Source organism: Drosophila kikkawai, chromosome 3L, assembly GCF_030179895.1.
Source record: "Drosophila kikkawai strain 14028-0561.14 chromosome 3L, DkikHiC1v2, whole genome shotgun sequence".
NCBI classification, from domain to species: domain Eukaryota; kingdom Metazoa; phylum Arthropoda; class Insecta; order Diptera; family Drosophilidae; genus Drosophila; species Drosophila kikkawai.
This window is the reverse complement of record NC_091730.1, coordinates 7,059,863-7,073,242: the sequence shown is the minus strand read 5'-3', so window position 1 is coordinate 7,073,242 and position 13,380 is coordinate 7,059,863. Positions and strand designations below refer to the sequence as shown.

Below are 13,380 nucleotides of genomic sequence, written 5' to 3'. Positions count from 1 at the left end.
AATTGTTGTGGATTAAATATTTCTTCAGAAGCGTTAATAATAATAAAAATATATTAAAAAATTAAAATTTATATTTTGTGTTGTGTCCAAGTTGATTAAAAATAAACACTAAATAAAATTTCCCAATATGTCGCTCTCGGTTTTTCCACATCTTGTCAAACGGTCACACTGTGGTCATCGATAGACAGGGTCGCGTGCAATCGAAACTTTGACAGCTCTCAACACCACTAACATATTTTAGTTTTGCTTTTTAAAATGGAATGCACCGCGAATGCAGTTAATTATTAATAGTTAAAATGTGGCCAAGGTGTAGTCCGAAGTCGTTGCCGTTTGCAGATCTGATTCGTGTGCGTCTCTAACGATAGCAAATCCCCGAAAAGACGTGTCGAAAAGCGACCCCCCGACCACAGTGTGTGTGTGTACAGAAGGCGAAGCTGAGCGAAGGCTCGACTCAAACCAATTGCAATATTAAAAAGTGGAAGTGGAGTGGAGTGGTCAGGGTAGCGAGTGCAGCGCTGCCGCCGCCGACACCGCCATCGCCAACGACGCCGCCGCCTGGAGCGCCCCGCGCCCCCGCATCCGCATTCGGGTTACACACGCCAATCACACACAGCACACTTTTTCTTTTTGCAACGTACTTGTAACACTGTAATATTGTTTGGAAAATTCGCCAGACGAACCGTATGCGAGTGGCGACATGATAATTTGTTCGATTTGTACACACTGCATGTTTAAATTATTGTGAACAAAGAATTAGTGTCGCTGCCAGCCACCGAAACCGGAGAACCGAGAGCACGAAGCGATTTTCGGTAGTCGCCGTCACACCAGACATGATGATCCAAGAGCCCGTGCAGGTAAGCCCATGTTCCCCACGACCCCCTGGCCTTTGGTAATACATCGAAACTCTCTCCTTCTCACCCATTTAAGGCCGCCATATGGCATTGCATGAACTACTACGACCTCAAGGATGCTGTTTTTCTGGCGGAGCGCCTGTACTCGGAAGGTAAAGGGTCAAGGTCTCATGGCTTGGCGAATACATAACTGACTGTCTCCTTGGGTTTATTTTTGCAGTGGAGAGCGACGAGACTGTATTCCTGCTGGCCACCAGCTACTACCGCTCCAACAAGGTGCACCAGGCCTACTGGCTGCTAAAGGAGAAGCCTCGCACCTCGCCGCAGTGCCGATTTCTGCAGGCCAAGTGTGCCTTCGAGCTGAAAAAGTATTCTGAAGCTGAGAGTGCGCTGATTTCGTCGGGATTCGGGGATGCCAAGAACTGTGACGAGCTGCAGCGGGACTTTGGAGACTTGGCGTGCTTTGCGTACCAACTGATGGCGCAGATCTGCGTCCTGACCGAGCGCAACAAGCTGGCGGTCAGTGCGCTACGGCGGGCGCTTAAGCTGAATCCCTTCATGTGGCATGCCTTCGCTGATCTGTGCCTGCTGGGCCAGGACACGGATGCGGCGTCTATATTCCAAATCCAGAGCACGGACGTGTTTAACACCTGCCAGGGCAGCAGCGCCAATGCCAACTCAATGGTGATGTTCGGCGCCGAGCAGCAGAATCCCCAGCAGCAGGTGCACCAGTCACTCATCACGAACCTAAGCAATATCTCCAACTACATCCTAACCACGCCGGGGGATCAGCAGCAGAACCAGAACCAACAGCCGGTCCAGCAGCTACTCAACCAGAATCAGAACCACAATAGCAACAGCAACCTGGTTACGCCCATCAATAACAACAACAACAATAATAACAATCTCAACAGCTCCATCAGCATGCTGCGTGGCGGTAGCGTTGTGCAGAACTCCAGCATGCTGGCGATGCTGGAGGATACGCCCATGGGCTATACCCAGGACCCAGTGGCGCAGCACCAGCAACTGTACGACATGACCGGCGGCACTCCCTTCCGGAGACAGTTCAAATATCTATCGGCCATTACACCGCCCACTCCTAGTTTCGGCGTTATGCCACTGACTAGTCCCTGCCCCCCAGGAGATGGCTCTCTTATCGGCCTCCATACTCCTGTGATGAACGTCAGCTATTCACCGATGCCCCAGATGCTGGCCGAGGTCAATCAGGAGCCCAAGATGATGGGTAAAAAGCTGAAGACGCATGTCGGCAGCTTGATAAACCGCAAGGAGGGCAGCCTTAACAAGCCCGCCGTCTTCACGCAGGCCGGGAACATAACCCCGCGCACGCCCAACAACAATAATGTGGGCAACAATGGGAATCTGAATGTGCCGCCCAATCCCAACGCTGCAGTGCGTCGCAGCTCGCGGCTGTTCAGCAACTCTGCCTACTCGGTCAAGGAGAACAATAAGTCGCCCAACATAGCCAATAAGTTCGTGCAGCCACGCTCACCGCCGCGAAAATCCAAATCACGGATGACCAAGATCTGCCTAAATAATGAACTGATTGAGGAGAAGTCCCATCACCTGTCCGAAAAGCGTAAGGAGAAGGTGGAGACCATCACTTCCTCGGGCGCACTAAACAACAGCGGCGGACGCAGTGCCGCCGAGGAGGCCAAAGTACTGCTGAACAACAGCCTAAACAATGCCCAGACGATGGCTCACCAGCTGCTGGGACTCAAGAAGCAATCGGCGGATGGTCTGATGGTTCTGCTTCAAAACTTGGCCGAAGCCTACCAGCTGCTGTCCAACTTTCAGTGCAAGGCGGCCGTTAAGCAGCTGGAGACAACGATACCAAAGCACCACCTGAAATCCAGCTGGGTGCAGTCGCTCATTGGAATAGCCAGGTACGAGATGCGCGACTATGAGGCGGCGGTGGAGATCTTTGAAAGGATCCACCAGACGGAACCGCGTCGCCTGGAGTATATGGAGATCTACTCTTCATCTCTGTGGCATCTGCAGCGGGAAGTGGAACTCTCGGCCCTGGCACAGGATCTGATAAGCCAGGACAAGACCAGCCCGGTGACCTGGTGTGTGTCCGGCAATTGCTTCTCACTGCAAAAGGAGCACGAGACAGCCATCAAATTTTTCAAGCGCGCCGTGCAAGTGGATCCGGACTTTGTCTACAGCTATACGCTGCTGGGCCACGAGCTCGTGCTCACCGAGGAGTTCGACAAGGCAATGGATTACTTCCGAGCCGCCGTAGTCAGGGATCCGAGGCACTACAACGCCTGGTTTGGCATCGGCACCATATACTCGAAGCAGGAGAAGTATGAGGAGGCCGAAAAGCATTACGTCAAGGCTCTGAAAATTAATCCGCAGAACTCGGTGATATTGGTGCACATCGGCGCCATGCAGTTCTACATGAAGAAGAAGGATCTGTCGCTGCAGACGTTGAATACGGCCGCGACGCTGGATCCCAAGAATCCACTGACCCGATTCCATCGCGGGTCCATCTATTTCTCGCTGGGCAAGTACCAGGAGGCGCTGCGCGAGCTGGAGGAGCTCAAGGAGGTGGTGCCCAAGGAGTCAGTGGTCTTCTATCTGATTGGAAAGATACACAAGACTCTTGGCAACATGGATCTGGCGCTGATGCACTTTAGCTGGGCCACCGAGCTGGATCCAAAGGGTGCCAACAATCAAATCAAAGATGCCTTCGACTCCATGGCACATCCCAGCTGTTGTCCGGCCAACAATACAACCCTCGATGTCGATTTGGAGCCCACCTCGGAACGATCGGACGACTCGACGCAGGCGCAGCAGGACGGCAGCTACGACAGCGACTACTAGGAGGGGAGCTGCGACTCCAAATCCAGGCGGTTGTATATACGTTGAAAACAGAGTAAAAACACATTAAACAAAGAGGAACGCGTAGAAAGATAAACGGAGAACAGATAACAGAAACCAGATTGATTGAGTGATTGCTGCTGTATTGTCGTAGAATGGAAAGCAAACCAATTATGAAGTATAATAAAGTCTAGATATCGTTTAGCATTAGTAACTTAAAATATACAACAAAGTAAAAGGTTTAAACGAAATTGTGCACTCTGAAAGTCTAAGGCAAAATAACAACAAGAAACAAAAACAAAACAAAAAAAATTAAATACAACTTAAAAATATACAAAGATGAAGAATACATTTCAAATGTTAAGCTAGGTCCAGGATCAGCTTGGACATGGTTTGATCCCATTAAAATTCTACAAAATGGCTAAGAACTAGGCTCCCAGCTTATATGGATATCAGCTAATTTGAATCCAAAACGTCGAGTGATGATGATGGCTCCGTCTTTATGGGAAATCCCAGGATCTGTTCGTGGCTCAAACGCTGCGTAATTTCCAGAACATTACGCAGGCGATTCACGTCCACATTCAACATGGTGGCCACCGCCGGCAGGTGCTCCTCAATCAGTATGTACCGCCGCGGTGACTTAATATTCAGTATGTCGTTGACATCCTTGGAACCGAAGATCTCGCAAATGGAATCACTCAGGGAGATTGGCAAGGAGCTCTCGGAGTCCACAGTTGGCGAAGACTTGTTCCAAGTTTCGCCTTGTGAGGCTGCAATGGGAGTGGGTTCAGGAGTAGGGCACAATTCCTGGAGGGGAACCCGCGACGGTGCCGAATTAACTTGCAACGGGACATAACTGGTATTCTTTAGCTGCTTGTCAAAGTGCTCTGGGTATTTGGGTGGCAGTTTCGATTGGGAGGATGTAGAGGATGAGCTTAGATGCTTCTTGGAGAGCGGTGTCTTGACTGCTTCGTGGCGATTCAACGGCGCCCTGACACGTTTTTTTGCTGCAGGCTGTGAACTCTGCTGGTAAGTCGTCCTCTTTCTTTTCAGATTCTTCTGGGGAACAGCTTCATGGAGTAGCTTGCATGTATTCTTAACCTCCATCTGGTTTTTCAAATGCGTAATCTGTGCCGAAGGCTTTTCGACATTTTTCTGGGGAGCAGTTTCCTGGACTTCCTCATGCCGCTTCAAGTGCAGAATCTTCGCCGAGGTGTGCATTTTGCTTGACGATTTAAGGTGTAAGATTTGATTTGATTCTTCTGCTCTCAGGTGCACCAACTTGTCCGAAGCTCCGGTTGGGTGCACAACTTTATCGGTTTCCTTCAAGTGGACCACTTTTGACGGTGGTTCCTCTTGCTGGCAGAGTAGCTGGCTGTAGACATCCTCGGATTCTCCAAACAATTGCGGAGAACGACATTGTGGGGTTAAAGCCTTGGTCAGTTCCTGGTGTTCCTTGTCGATCAGGCGCTGCGACCTGCGCAGGATTTGCGTGGCCCCAAGCCCCTTGAGTTCCAGATCGGAGCAATATGTGCTGACAGGACTTGGATTCTGTGGCAGCAGCCTGTCCATTATGTTTAATGCGCTGGAGCAACGGGCCAAAAATTAAAATTCATGTTTTAAACAACCGTTGAAGGACGAACAACAAATTCGATAGCTCAATTTTTATCGAATAGCTATCAGGGTTACCAGCTGCACATAAATTTAGTTAGATAATTTTATGGGTTTTATGTTATTAATTAAAAATTATGTTATTAAAAAAATCAATATTAATCAAAACTTATAATTTGTACTTTACATTTTACATGTATTATTCTTTCATACAAATTTAAACTGTATCTAAAAATGAAAAATTCAACAATAAGAACTGAGTCAAGAAAAAAAAAGTTAACACCTTCATTATTTGAAGTCTCTTTCATACAAATTAATAAAAATAAAATTAAGATTTAATTATCATTGTTAATTTCAAAAGTGCTGAAAGCCCTAGCAGTGTTCAAGTCTGTCATTCCGTGGCAACATTGATCTGGTCACATTGTAAAATTGTAAATTATAAATATTTCCTTTTTCAGGTGTCCTAAAAACCTGAATTATGGCCGAAACACAGGGATACAATATAACAAAGGACCCAGCCTTGGTGAAGAATCGCATCTTTCTGGGAAACCTGCCCATATGCACGCGTGAGGAGCTGGTGAGCATCTCTCACCCGTATGGAAAGGTTCTTGGATCAATGGTACAGAAAAACTACGGATTCGTGCAGTTCGAATCGGAAGAAATCGCCAATAAAGCCGCTGCTGCTCTCAACAAGTCAACCTTTAAGTCGAATGTGCTCACTGTGCGCAACGCCAGCATTAAATCGAAGCAGGCTAATGCGATGGCCAAGAAAAACCAAATGCAGAGTGCACAGATTGTGGGTGGAATTGTTATGTCTGCCGAAGCTGCTGCGGCCGGTCAGCCTTTGATCAACGACTGCGAGATTATAGTGGTCAATCGGGAAAACACGTAAGTGGTGGTCAGCATGGGCCTCGCTAAGGTTTTCATTCAATTCTTCCTGCAGCAAGTACGCGGAGTACGTTGAGGAGCGCCTGAGGAACGCCGGCCTTCGGGTGGATGTGCTCTTCCCCAACCAGGAAGTGATGCTGGGCAAGGTGCTGGCCAATATCTCACATCGAGGCTGCCTTTATGCCGTTCTGGTCACGCCCCAGCACGAGGAACTTAACAGCATCACAGTGAATATCCTTTATGGGGTGCCTGCCGAGCATCGGAATATGCCGCTCGAGGATGCCATTACCTTGGTTGCCACGGATTTTAGGCTAAAGAAACAGCGCGATGCTTCAAAACCAACGGTGACCACAACCATTCACAAGGGACAGAGGCGACATCCCGATGATATGCAAGAGCTCATCGAGAGATTGGCAGACAGCCATCCCCTGACAGCCTCGCAGTATGAGGTGATCATCAGCTATCTGGAAAAAGAGCGGCAGGAGCAGCTTAAGCGTGAGGTGGGCGAGGCCAATGCCCTGGCAAAGCTCAAGGCTCCCGATCCAGAGATCGAGCTGCAGAAGAAAATCCTGAGCATCATGAACAAGCCGGCGGTGACAGCGATCAACTGCGAGCTCATGTATCCCACATTTGAGGCGGTGAAGGAGGACAAACGACTGATGGAGCTGCTTGGAGATAAGCGAGTCTTGGGGGCGTTGGAGAGCATTTACAACTCCGACTTGGTGAAAACTGTATCCGAGCACTTTTAGATACACGATATTTATTAAATGTAATACAATAACAACTAACTGATGGGCTCTTCTACGGCCAGGAGCGCTTGGCCTCGTTTCCCTCGTACTTGCCCCGGTACTTTAGGCCCGTGACCAGCGTGGAGCTCTTGGGGAAGGCTGTCTTGCCGCCGAATTTGGTGTCCGTCTCGGGATTGAAGCGTAAGTACTCGTACTGAATGTGCAAATTCTCAGGCAGATCTTGGCGTTTCAGGGCATCTAGTGGAACCGTTGTGTCCACGGGAGTTTCGTAAAATGCGATAACATCGGACAAAGTGCGCAGTTCATGCACCTGGGAGTTGGGCACCCCGTGCTGCAGCTCCTGGAAACAGGCGGACAGGAATTTGAACTTTTCGGAAAGGTTTTCCAGCTTGTCGCCTTTCAACTGCAGAGAGGCGGCAACGGAGCGCACTCGTTCCGCCGCATCGCCCGGTGGTGTGTACGGCTTGTGGGGACGCAGAAAACTACAAACACGGATATATTAACTAATGTTTTTAGTACAAATGTGTGACAAACATACCCTCTGGAGGCAATTGATTCGCCGACAGCAGCCAGGGGACTGGTCTTCTTCGGCTTGGCTTTTGCAGCCTTGGCAGCTGAGGCGAAGAACCTCTGGAGGCTTCCCGCTACCTAGAACATACAGGGTCGTTTCATTTTATTTAAAAATTAGTAGTTTTTACTCACAATTGGTTTACGTAAATTCGCTGCCATCGGTATTTTAAGTGTGACCAGAGTTGACGCCTATACTAATATTTGACGGTCTTACTGGAATTAGTAGTATTAAATTAACAGAGCTCTTTTTGGAAAACCAAAAATCGTATTATACTAATTAATTAATTTTTGTTTCTATTCATTATTTAAAAAATTAATTTAAAAATATTTATTTTCTAATTTCCATGGCTAGACCGAGTTTTCTGCTGATTATTTTAAACCTCTATATAGGCTTGAACAATTCTCCATGAACGTGTCGCACATTTCTAAAAACATGGCTTAAAATTTAGATAAAGAATTAATTTAAAAATGTGCAAATATTAGTTTTCAAATTTTCTTTCTTAAATATATAATTAATTTTTTGTTACAATCTGTAGTTTCTTGAAACCTCGCCAATACTGTATATATAAGATATAATTTTCATAGTTTAATTAAATAAATTTAATTAATTTAAATTAAAATTAACAAGAAAGGATTAATTAATTTTAGAATATCTAAAATAATTGTCAATATTATATGTAATATAAAAAAAAATATGTACAAAAAAAATGCCCTCTGGACATGGCTAGCAAGATTTTTCTGATGACACTAATCAAGAATATGTTTTTATTTTATAGGGTCGCAAATGACTGCGTTATGCCAAAATTTGACTAGAGTTATACCCTGCAAAGGCATAAAAATGAAGCTAAAAGTTCCATTCCCCACACATTAAGATTACATCAAATTATACATTTTATGATTTGGACAAATTTTAAACAAACAAACATAAAGAAAACTATAAGCTTAACATGCTGTAAAATATTTTAAATGATAATAACTTAATTTAAAATTTATAAAGTAACTCTTAAAAATACCAGCTCTAAAAAATACCAAGACTACTTCCAGTATTTTCGGCCATTTTTTGTGCGTTTGCGTCTTTCGTTTTGGTCGTGCGGTCACACCTCATCCTCTCTTTCTTTTTCCGGTCGCCGAAATGGTAAGGAACGCAATATAACCGAAAACTGAAAAATAATTTGTAAACATCTCGCAAGTGCCTGCAAATTATTCAGAGTTAATCGTAAAATGCGTTGCCGCCGCCACAACACGCCTAGTGCTAATCGTATTTCCTTTGCAGGGTATTGATATCAACCACAAGTACGATCGCAAGGTTCGCAGAACCGAGCCCAAATCCCAGGATGTTTACCTGCGTCTGCTCGTCAAGGTAAGGCCAAGATGGTGGACAAACCCAATGGGACGTGGCACTAATGTGTTTTTCTCGTTGTCTTTTGCAGCTGTACCGCTTCCTGCAGCGCCGCACCAACAAGAAGTTCAACCGCATCATTCTGAAGCGTTTGTTCATGAGCAAGATCAACCGCCCGCCGCTATCGCTGCAGCGTATTGCTCGCTTCTTCAAGGCTGCCAACCAGCCTGAGTCCACCATTGTGGTTGTTGGTACCGTCACCGATGATGCCCGTCTGCTGGTTGTCCCCAAGGTCACCGTGTGCGCCCTGCACGTCACCCAGACCGCTCGGGAGCGCATCCTGAAGGCTGGCGGCGAGGTGCTGACCTTCGATCAGCTCGCTCTGCGCTCGCCCACCGGCAAGAACACCCTGCTGCTGCAGGGCAAGCGTACTGCCCGCACTGCCTGCAAGCACTTCGGCAAGGCGCCCGGTGTGCCCCACTCGCACACCCGCCCCTATGTCCGCTCCAAGGGACGCAAGTTCGAGCGCGCTCGTGGTCGTCGTTCCAGCTGCGGCTACAAGAAGTAAACACCTTGCTGGCTGGACTGGATTTGGCACCCTTTTGGTTAAGATATTGATTTGTCTCGCCGTCGTGTACTCGCCGCGGCAATAAAGTGGTTTTATTCCAAAAGGTGAAAAGAATGTTCTTGAGCTATATACAAAAGTGTATGTGTGTGTGTGCGTCTCCCCCGCGGCTAGTGCAGGTGCGTGCTCCAGTAGTTGATCACCGGCTGATCGTGGGGCTGCACGCCCAGCACCTTCTTCAGTTTGCCCTGGACGCTGCTGGACTTGGCATGATTGAGGCAGGTCACTTTGCTGTCGGTGAGATAAAGATTAGATGTGGAGCACTTGGAGAATAACGAGAAATTCATACTTTTTCCATTCTTCGATGAGCACCTTGGTCTGTTTATTGAGCACCAGTTCCGTAAAGTTTTTCTCCTCTACCGCTTTGAGCAGCTTCACCATAAGATCTGGCACTAAAGGAAGAATATAAGAAGGTTGATAGAAACGACATGATCTTCAGGTGGGAGATATGCTTACACTTTCTGGGCAATTCTCCCGGCCACTTGACGGACACCTCATGCCCATTGACATGCTTGTCCAGGAAGTCAATTCGATATACGGAGGCACTGGCCATGGGAACGGCTATGTCGTTGGACACAGATATGATTTTGTACTCGGAGCTAATGGAGTGCTGGTGCTGGGCATCAATACGCATGAGATTGTGCATGGGCTCGGGCAACAGTTTCTTAAGGCACACCATGAAACGGAAGGTCTTTCTAGGATCACCGCGGACCACGATCTTGACTCCTGTCAAGGCACAATAGCAAACTGTGGCGAACTCCTCCTTACGCACCACGCTCTTGAGATGCCGCAGTGAGAAGAACTCCTCAAGATCCGGATCATCGATGCTTTCGATCATGGGCAGGGTGGAGCTGTTGTAGGTGAGTCGCTGGGCGGGCGGGCGACCGCTGCTCTGTGGCGGTAGCCAGGGCAGGTTTCCGAAGGTCACGTGCTCGGTGAGGAATCGGGATCCGGCCAGCAGAAGCCATGAGAAGTGAGAGTGTAGCTGGGCAAAAATGTGCTCTTCGCCAGTGAGCTCCAGCAGGGACCTTGACAGTAGGATCTGTGCACCAGAGAGGCGTCTCTGCCTGGCCGAGCATGTAAGTTCCTCCGCCTCCTTTGTTTTCCTGGCCGCCGTCTGCAGCTCTGATGAGACTTTCTTTAGGTGCTCGGCCAGAAAGGGTTTGATGTTTAGCAGGAAGTACTTGTCCTTCATCAGGACAATGATTGAGAAGAGCTGCGAGTAACCACGTGCCTGCAGGTCGCTCAACCGGAACGTGTGACTCAGGATGTGGCCGCGGGCGGAGTCACCGAAGAACACAAATTCGCCATCCTTGCTGGAATCCGTCCCATTGCTCAGGCTCAGCACAGCCGCCTGTTTCACCAAACTGGCCACCTCCGGCAGCACCGCCACCTTGGTGCTAACAAAGGTCGCCCCGCTCTCCGTGTCTCTGCTGTAGATGGCATTGTTATTCCGCCCCATGGAGTAGTTGCAAGCGGAGCAGGACTTTTGGTTCTGTTGCTGGTCCAGCGGAAGGTCCTCCAGCTTGGTGTCCCTAAGTGTCTGGGTGCAGAAGATGGCGCAGGGGCCATGCGCCTCGCAGAAGTGGCACAGAGCTATCACGGCATTCATCTTACAGCTACAACAAAACAGCAAATAGCGAAGGAACTTCTGTATAATTATTATTATTATTAATTTACAATAACAATATGATCACAAGACTATTCGTTTATAATGCTGGAATTCGTTAGAAAATTAAGCGGATTTTCTTCTTCACGGCAACTGGTCACATCTAAATTGACAAGACGTAATCAAACTACGTAAGAGTACAGAACGTAATTATTAAAATCGAGGATACGGTAACCCTGGATTCCCCAAGTGGGCTCAAAATTTAAAAGCCTTTTTTGTGGATTTAAGAATTTAGTTTTTTATTTATTTTTTAAATTGGTTTCCTTTTAATTTCTATTATTTATTTCGTTATTTTGTAATAAGGTTTTACTTTGCTTAATTTCCTTTCCCAGAATACTCACTGTATTTATTTACAAAATTACTTAACCAGAACGATGAGAGCTGGGGCACACACATTCTGGATGTCTTTATAACCCCAATTGGCTGAGGGTGATAATTGGACGAATCAATAATTACTTCAATCGAAACGCAGCGCAGATCGGTGCCCAACTCCAGTGGTCTTCATTCGTGAAAGGTGTTGTGCCACTGTCAGACGCTTCCGAAATGCAATTGTTGGCTTGGATATATCTACTAGGGTGGTTCTTGCCCTTGGCTAGAGGTGCCTACGATGCTGTGCTCCCTTCGGTGGGTCAGAATATTACGGAGTTCTTGCACGCCCGCCAGAAGCGCCATCAATTGATCTACAGGAATGGCGGTACCATCCGCTTGGTGGTGGGTCCAGTGGTGGCCACCCAATTGGAGGATCCTGTCACCTGGCGGAGCATGGTCTACTACTATGTGCTTCACTTTGGAGCGTTTACCTTGCCATCGGCTCCGCTTTATCCGTGGGACAAATGGGAGACTATCTACGAGCGATCTCTTCAGGAGAAGATCAGGAGCTTGGATGAATCACACGAGGATGATACCCGAGTGTTTGTCTACGCTGCCTTGGAGAATTACATGGACCAAGTCAGTGGATCGGTGGGTCGAGGTCGTCAGTGTTTGTTGCGCGGGATCTGTGAGAATGCCCAGGTTCATCACCATGTGGGAATTATGTCGGAACTACTCAACGTTCTGCTGACGTAAGTTTTGTTTATTAACTTTTTATATAGAATTAAAATTCTAAATATAAATATATCTGCAGACCTGGTAAAACGCGTTTGGATTTGGCCTATACAGATGCCGTAAGAGCTGGACAAGCGGGCATTAACTGTGTTGATCAGTTTCCGGCTTGTCCCAGGGGTGAGAGTGTCCTGGATGCCTATACAGTTGAATTGGATTACTAATATTTCATAGAGCTTTGCGGGCAAAGCTTTTACTACCTATAAATTATTACTGCCACATATTCTATTATCCCGAAGATTCCCTCTAAAGTCTCAAATAAATCCAGATAACTCACCGATTATCCTTGATTATTGCTGTTCTCAGTTAGATCAACAGCAATCACTCGTCAACTTTACACCCATCACAATCAGTCTCAACCATCTTGGCTTCACGTTGAATTTTTAACACTGATTGCAAGTGATTTGTGCTGCTGATGCTGCCACTGCCACGCCTTCTTCCTGCTCCCCCACCTGGGAATTCCGGTTCTGGTAAACCAGAAACATGACCGTGTGCGAGTGCATTCCCGGCAGCCCCGCAGCTTCCAGGGTAAAAATCCGTTAACATTAATGGCTTGTGGCTGGCTGCAACTTTGGCTTGAAGGAGCAGCAGGGCGCTGCAGCGAAAGCCAGCACACGACCGCCATTTTGTCAACAATGGCGTCAATTAAATGGAAAATGCAGAACCGCCAGCAACACGCCCCGGCTGCAACATCCTCACCCACAGCAAAGCAACAACAACAACAGCAACGAAAGACAATAAATGCGTCTTAAGTGGCACATTAGGCTTGCAGACGCCGCGCCGTCGGTGGAGGCAAATGGGTCTTTGGTCTCCATACAGGGTGCAGTTGAGCGAAATTGTGAAGAAATGAAAAATGCCTTGAAAATCTCAAAAAATTCTGAATTTCTGCTGTTTTTTGTTCCTAAGTTTTCTTTTATAACTTAGAATTTTATATATCCAAAGACTCAGCTTTTGGTGACCCTGTGAAGACAGAATCTTTCGCCTCAGCTGCTTCTTGTGTGCAAAGCTAATTCAAATGCGATTATGACAACGCGAACAACGAAAGAGGAGCGTCAAGCGGCGGCTGGGGGGAACTTCAGGGTGAGGCTTGAAGCATGCGAGGGAGGGGCCATGCAAAGTGCAGCTAGCGAGGG

At 47.4% G+C, this 13,380-nt stretch overlaps 7 protein-coding genes across 7 annotated transcripts; 4 read left to right on the top strand and 3 right to left on the bottom strand.

The window, feature by feature from the left end:
* The first annotated feature begins 177 nt into the window (after positions 1 to 177).
* Positions 178 to 3,799, top strand: Cdc27 (cell division cycle protein 27). The gene is made up of 3 exons (XM_017162318.3): positions 178 to 854; positions 928 to 1,003; positions 1,072 to 3,799. Exons 1-3 carry the CDS (start codon positions 831 to 833, stop codon positions 3,696 to 3,698), a joined length of 2,727 nt encoding a protein of 908 aa, XP_017017807.1. The 5' UTR covers positions 178 to 830; the 3' UTR covers positions 3,699 to 3,799.
* A 352-nt stretch (positions 3,800 to 4,151) lies between these two features.
* mei-P22 (meiotic P22) lies at positions 4,152 to 5,380 on the bottom strand. The gene has a single exon (XM_017162319.3). The coding sequence runs from the start codon at positions 5,265 to 5,267 to the stop codon at positions 4,152 to 4,154; it is 1,116 nt and encodes a 371-aa protein (XP_017017808.1). The 5' UTR covers positions 5,268 to 5,380.
* Positions 5,381 to 5,698: 318 nt separating this feature from the next.
* On the top strand, positions 5,699 to 6,978 carry Neos (nuclear receptor coactivator protein neosin). The gene is made up of 2 exons (XM_017162334.3): positions 5,699 to 6,194; positions 6,250 to 6,978. Exons 1-2 carry the CDS (start codon positions 5,785 to 5,787, stop codon positions 6,941 to 6,943), a joined length of 1,104 nt encoding a protein of 367 aa, XP_017017823.1. The 5' UTR covers positions 5,699 to 5,784; the 3' UTR covers positions 6,944 to 6,978.
* mRpL50 (mitochondrial ribosomal protein L50) lies at positions 6,914 to 7,734 on the bottom strand. Its single transcript, XM_017162335.2, has 3 exons — positions 7,646 to 7,734; positions 7,482 to 7,591; positions 6,914 to 7,425 (listed from the first exon to the last, which is right to left on the bottom strand). Exons 1-3 carry the CDS (start codon positions 7,670 to 7,672, stop codon positions 6,996 to 6,998), a joined length of 567 nt encoding a protein of 188 aa, XP_017017824.1. The 5' UTR covers positions 7,673 to 7,734; the 3' UTR covers positions 6,914 to 6,995.
* An 859-nt stretch (positions 7,735 to 8,593) lies between these two features.
* On the top strand, positions 8,594 to 9,534 carry RpL18 (ribosomal protein L18). The gene is made up of 3 exons (XM_017162326.3): positions 8,594 to 8,648; positions 8,787 to 8,873; positions 8,944 to 9,534. Exons 1-3 carry the CDS (start codon positions 8,646 to 8,648, stop codon positions 9,418 to 9,420), a joined length of 567 nt encoding a protein of 188 aa, XP_017017815.1. The 5' UTR covers positions 8,594 to 8,645; the 3' UTR covers positions 9,421 to 9,534.
* Positions 9,351 to 11,190, bottom strand: BHD (folliculin). Its single transcript, XM_017162324.3, has 3 exons — positions 9,934 to 11,190; positions 9,767 to 9,869; positions 9,351 to 9,708 (listed from the first exon to the last, which is right to left on the bottom strand). The coding sequence occupies exons 1-3, from the start codon at positions 11,087 to 11,089 to the stop codon at positions 9,588 to 9,590; spliced, it is 1,380 nt and encodes a 459-aa protein (XP_017017813.1). The 5' UTR covers positions 11,090 to 11,190; the 3' UTR covers positions 9,351 to 9,587.
* Positions 11,191 to 11,314: 124 nt separating this feature from the next.
* On the top strand, positions 11,315 to 12,460 carry LOC108071548 (uncharacterized). The gene is made up of 3 exons (XM_070285842.1): positions 11,315 to 11,335; positions 11,479 to 12,207; positions 12,270 to 12,460. Exons 2-3 carry the CDS (start codon positions 11,690 to 11,692, stop codon positions 12,409 to 12,411), a joined length of 660 nt encoding a protein of 219 aa, XP_070141943.1. The 5' UTR covers positions 11,315 to 11,335; positions 11,479 to 11,689; the 3' UTR covers positions 12,412 to 12,460.
* Positions 12,461 to 13,380: the final 920 nt, after the last annotated feature.